The sequence below is a fragment of the Antrostomus carolinensis genome, unplaced genomic scaffold (assembly GCF_000700745.2).
Source record: "Antrostomus carolinensis isolate BGI_N321 unplaced genomic scaffold, ASM70074v2 scaffold12786, whole genome shotgun sequence".
NCBI lineage: Eukaryota > Metazoa > Chordata > Aves > Caprimulgiformes > Caprimulgidae > Antrostomus > Antrostomus carolinensis.
In genome coordinates this window covers 48,397-53,461 of record NW_010323990.1, presented here as the reverse complement: position 1 = coordinate 53,461, position 5,065 = coordinate 48,397, and the positions used below count along the sequence as shown (strand labels likewise).

The window sequence follows — 5,065 nt, the reverse complement described above, 5'->3', positions numbered from 1 at the left end:
TATATATATATATGATACCTCCCTTTAATTGTATTAAAGCCATCAAAATTCAACAAATTACACTGCAGGAAACATCTGAGTTTTGAATCTTACTTTTAAACTCCTACTGCACAGACATGAAGCTATATAAACAGCATAATCACTAACTCTTGAAGAAACTTTTTTTTTTTAAAAAACAGAATTAAAGTATCTGCCTTCAAAGTTCTATGCTCCTTTTTGTTCTAAAGACTAGTGGAACAGAAGCAACACTTAATTAAAGCAGCCAAAATTATGGTCATTTAAGCTCAATAATAAAACCTTGTTTAATGCAGTTACTACAAAATACTCCTTTAAAACCCAGAGCTAAAGCCTGTAAGGAAAAAATTATATATAAACATTGCACTTTGATGTATTAAAACTGTTCTTATACATTTGATCAAATATGAACAAAAGGTAAGCAAACAGGTGTGATAGAAGAGTGAAGCAGGACAAAAGTGCATTGAGTATACTACACCAAAATATGCTTTATCGACACACTTTAAGTTATAAAAATAGTGAGGTCACATGAAGAGGTAAAATTTCTTTTTTAAAGTGGGTTTAACACAAGACCCATTAAAAACATTCAAAAAAGATGCTACGCAGTCAGACCATCAGAACACTGCCAACAAGCCAGTACATAAGGATGCTAAAGTCACATGAAAAAATCCCTGCATCAGTCAAGATCTTTATGCTGCTTCATATCTTGACTTCTTTCAGTTGGTAGCTGCAAAATCTGTAGTATTTTTGTGGTATTTATGTGGAAATTTAAAGAGAACACAATGCAATTAGACTAAGTCACAGGCTTCCTTGCAGCTGCAGTCAAGGAGCTGCCAGGAATGCAGTTTTAGGAAGATGACTGCAGATATATAGGGAGTTTGTTACCACACACTGGGCTACTGAGGGCATCTCCCTTCTCAATCACACCCAGAAGGCAGATGTGTGCAGCTCACCATACCTGCTAAGGTGCCCTGGAGCAAAATGCTGGAGGTTGTTTAAATTAAGGCACCACTTTAAATAATGAAGTTTCAAGTTTTTCCTCACTCTAATGATTCTAGTTAGAAAAAAGATTGCCTTGTTCATTTGGTCTGAAACAATTCACCTGCATCTCCATCCTTCTGTAGACTGGTCAGAGCTTTTACTGTTACCCAAAAGGAGAGACACTAGTCAAGCTCCATTACACAGAGCATGTCAGAACTCTTCCCAGTAGCTGTCTCAGCTGAAGTTCTTTTCCCATCAGAGTCACCCCAAAACTCTTGGTCTGAACTGACACCTTGCTGCTACAGTATCTGAAGAACATGATTTGATGAAGGGTAAGGATTTCTACAGAACTTCACCATCAAAACCAGACAAAATTTTGGTAAGTCAACTGCCATACACCTGAAAGCTTCAAAAGGATGCCTAACATGAGTTATAACACTGCTTTAAAACAGGGCATCACACCCTACTTATGTTGAATAAAAGCACCTTTCTTTCCAAAAGCTCTACCTGTCCAACAAACGCAGAGAATGCTTTGGTACTGTCACGGCCTGCTGCAGCTGAATGGTAGAGGTTCACCCACTCCCTCAGCAGGTATTCTGCCTTCTCCCTCAGACCTGGAGGATCATCATACTCAGAGGCTTGGGAAATTCCTGAATGCATCATGAAATTGGGACCTCCGTGAGCACGGTCAATCATTGCTTCATAGTTTGATCGGACAACTTCCATCAGCTGGGGTAATCTAACACAACAGAGCAGAGCAAGAGCTTGGTTAGAATTTCTCCTCCCCCAGAACTGGAAGCTCAGAGTTGAAAGAAAGCAAATTATTTCTTATACTAAATCTTTGTATTTTACAGTCCTCATTGGAATAGCAGAAATAAGTCATGAAAGTAGACACATTAATGATGAAAGAAGGAAGACTGAAGTCATACAAGCTTTGAAGTTCTACTCCAACTCATACAGCAGCGTGCTGCAAGAAAGGAGCACAAATACTAGAAACAGCTTCACTTTCACAGACTTTGGAAGCCCCAAAAAGCTCCAAGATAGTGAGATACCAGTGCTAAACAGCCTGACTGGTACACTAAATTTGGCTGCAGTGAAAGCCAAGTCATACAGGGAAGGCACTCTACCCACATTACCCGCAGACAAATGTATTTTTGTTTTGGGACCTTCCACTAGCAGTTGCGTTGGTAGTGGCAGCCAGTGCCACCACCACCAGCCGGCTGCTAGTTGTTCTCACAGCAAACTGGAGCTCTCCAAGCTCCAATCCATGTCTTTCTCAAACCCAGCAGCAATTGCTTCTACCTGAGTAACAGGAGACCCGCAAGTCCCACAGGTATTTCCAGATGCTGTGGCAACATTTGCTGCCCAATTATCTGCTGGTGGATACACAAGCCATGTGAGAGTGGTGGATGATTGACTGCTTCATAGGTTCTAAACAGAAAATCGTCTAAAGCAACAGAAAGGAGTGTCTAACTCAATGAATTGCTTGTGATTAACAAATCAACATATTAACACCTAGATATTTAAACTTTAGACAGGTAAGAATACTGCCCAAATTTGAGATAAAGCAAGAATTCAAGCGAGTTGTTCAGAGTTCCATGGTATTTCAGAGCACAGTGCATAGAAAGGTTTTCCCACTCAAGCCTTCAATTTGACATCACGCTGCAGCTGCCTCTGTGTTGACATAAAATTAGTGCAATTATGTTAGAGTGACAGTTTAAACTAACATAGGATTAGAAAAAGCTTAAAGCTGTATGATTGAATGATACAAGACATGGCTTATGTAACATTTCAAATCATAAATGAGAGTGAGATAAGTAATATATTGCACAGTATTTCAATCTCACCCTTCCGGGGCGTTTCCTCTGGAATGAGCATTAATCCTCATGAGTGTCTCAATTGTGTGAAACAGATCTGCCTCTGTCACATGGGCAACACTCCTCTCATCCACCAACAGGATCTTTACCAACTGCATGGCAAATGCCACAGCCATATAGTTCAAGCCATTCTCCATTGACTGTCAACATGAAAAAGGCAATTAAAATTCAACCACAAATCTTACAGTGGACTGACCATAACTCTTCTCCTCCAAAAGAGCAGGTTCCCTTTACCTGAGCCAAGTGAAGGTCATACTGTTGCATATTAACAAGGTGATGGCGGATTAGCAGCTCCACAGCTTCCACGTTGTACTTGTACTCATCTCTGCATTCAATCAGGCACCTGAAGAATTGGACTTCTTGTAAAAAGTGTACTTCAACAACACAGTTTAAGCAAAGCAACTCAAATCTCATACTTCAGAAGCTGACATTCACTGTGATTCACTACTCAGCTCCAAAATAAGCCTTTTCTAGGGCATTCTCTAATATTTAAGCTCAGGAACAGTCATCAGCCTCAAACATTTGTTGCCCCACACAACTGGTCACAACAGCCCTTCAGAAGCTTCAGCATATACAGCATAAGAAGCCTCTTTTCTGAGGACAAAGTGGCATATCTGTCTAGCTGAAGCACTAGGGCTTCTGCTGCAGGCGTATGCCATGTCAGCTGGTTTGTGACAGCACGTAGAGACATGCTCTACAAAATGAGGAGAGGAAAACAAGAAAAAACCCAGAGCTTCTCTAATGCTTTGTTCCATTAAAAATTTTTATCATGTTGTGGGATAAAGCAGCAGCATCAGATCTAGTTACTTTTAACATAAAAAAGCTGGTTATTTTTTGCCTGTCCAAACTGCAGCAATGCAAAATATTAACAGGCAAGGGATTCAGAATAACACAGTAGCTCCCAAAAGATGATAAAAGCTACATCAGTACTCCTGCTATCTCATAACTCACCTAGTAATTTGTTTATTACACCACGGAGATCCATACGCACGGCCATCCTGCAGAGCCTTCAGCACAAGCAGGTGACACTCACGGTAGCGAAGCAGGAGGTCAGCATCTGCCCCACTGGTGGCATCCAGTAAACCCTCTACAGCCTAGAATAGATGCAACCTGTTAGCAGAGGAAAGAACAAGTCCTCTTCCAAATCTTCTGCAAACTGCATCAGCAAGAGTTGCCACCAGAAGACTCAGCAGACATGTAAAAAACCCAATTTAGTCATCATGCTGAGCCCTTGCTAAGGCTGTGTGAGATTTTAACAGCTACTACAGCATCTACACATTCACTGTACACAGCTGCCAACCATAAACAAGTCCATGGTCTCTCTCTGCCCCTCTGGCTTCATATATGCACCAAATTGTATGAGACCGCACTAGTTTGTGCTGCAGCTTCTGTAAGTCAATGCCTCCTCCTCCTGCATACAGCTCATGAGAAACAGCTGTCATGTTCTTTAGACAAAGAGCTGCAGCACTCAGAGATGCCTCTGTGCTGTTCTATAGCAAAGGGAAGATGAGTCTTTTACAGTGGCAGCACAATTTACACCTGGTCAACCCCTAGATCCTTTAATATGTACGAGCACTATTAGTCAAGAACAAAAAGCCTCCCTTCAGCTCCCAGTTGCTTTTGTTCTGCCACTGTTCTTGGATCCTCATGCAGACAGCTCAGCTTTCTTCCACTACACTCAGATGGATTTTTCTCCACATCTCTCGCTATACCTTGCACTGCTACTCAGGCACTGATCCCAGCTCAGAGCTCACTGCAACAGTCCACTAGTTCTAGCTGGGAAGGAATTAATTTTTCTTCCTAGCAGCCCATATGGTGCTGTGCTTTGGCTCAAACAGCAATGACAGCACACCAGTGTTTTGCCAGTTGCTGAACAGTGCTTGCACAGCATCAAGGCTTTCTCTTTCCCACTGTGCCTTGCCCTCCAGTGAGTCGGCTGGGGATGGGCAAGACACTGGAGGCAACAGAGCCAGGACAGCTGATTATCCTGAAAAAAGAGATATTCCATACCATATGACATCACACTTGGCAATAAAATCCCAGGGAAAGGAGGATGAAGGAGGGCATTCATGGTTATGATGTTTGCCTTTCCAAGCAAGTGTTACACAGGCCTTCTGAGGAGTGGCCAGACATTTGCCTGCTGATGGGAAGCAGTGCTTTTGTTTTGTTTTGTTTGTGCACACAGCTTTTCT

General features: G+C 41.9%; 1 protein-coding gene across 1 annotated transcript in view; it reads right to left on the bottom strand.

The window, feature by feature from the left end:
• Positions 1 to 1,482: 1,482 nt before the first annotated feature.
• LOC104527147 (CCR4-NOT transcription complex subunit 1) overlaps positions 1,483 to 5,065 on the bottom strand; it is a gene marked incomplete at its 3' end in the record, with an annotated part of 46,161 nt that continues 42,578 nt past the window's right edge. Inside the window, 4 exon segments of the mRNA XM_010170784.2 lie at positions 1,483 to 1,735; positions 2,844 to 3,013; positions 3,108 to 3,216; positions 3,825 to 3,967. Of these exon segments, the coding sequence (XP_010169086.2) occupies positions 1,483 to 1,735; positions 2,844 to 3,013; positions 3,108 to 3,216; positions 3,825 to 3,967 (675 nt within the window).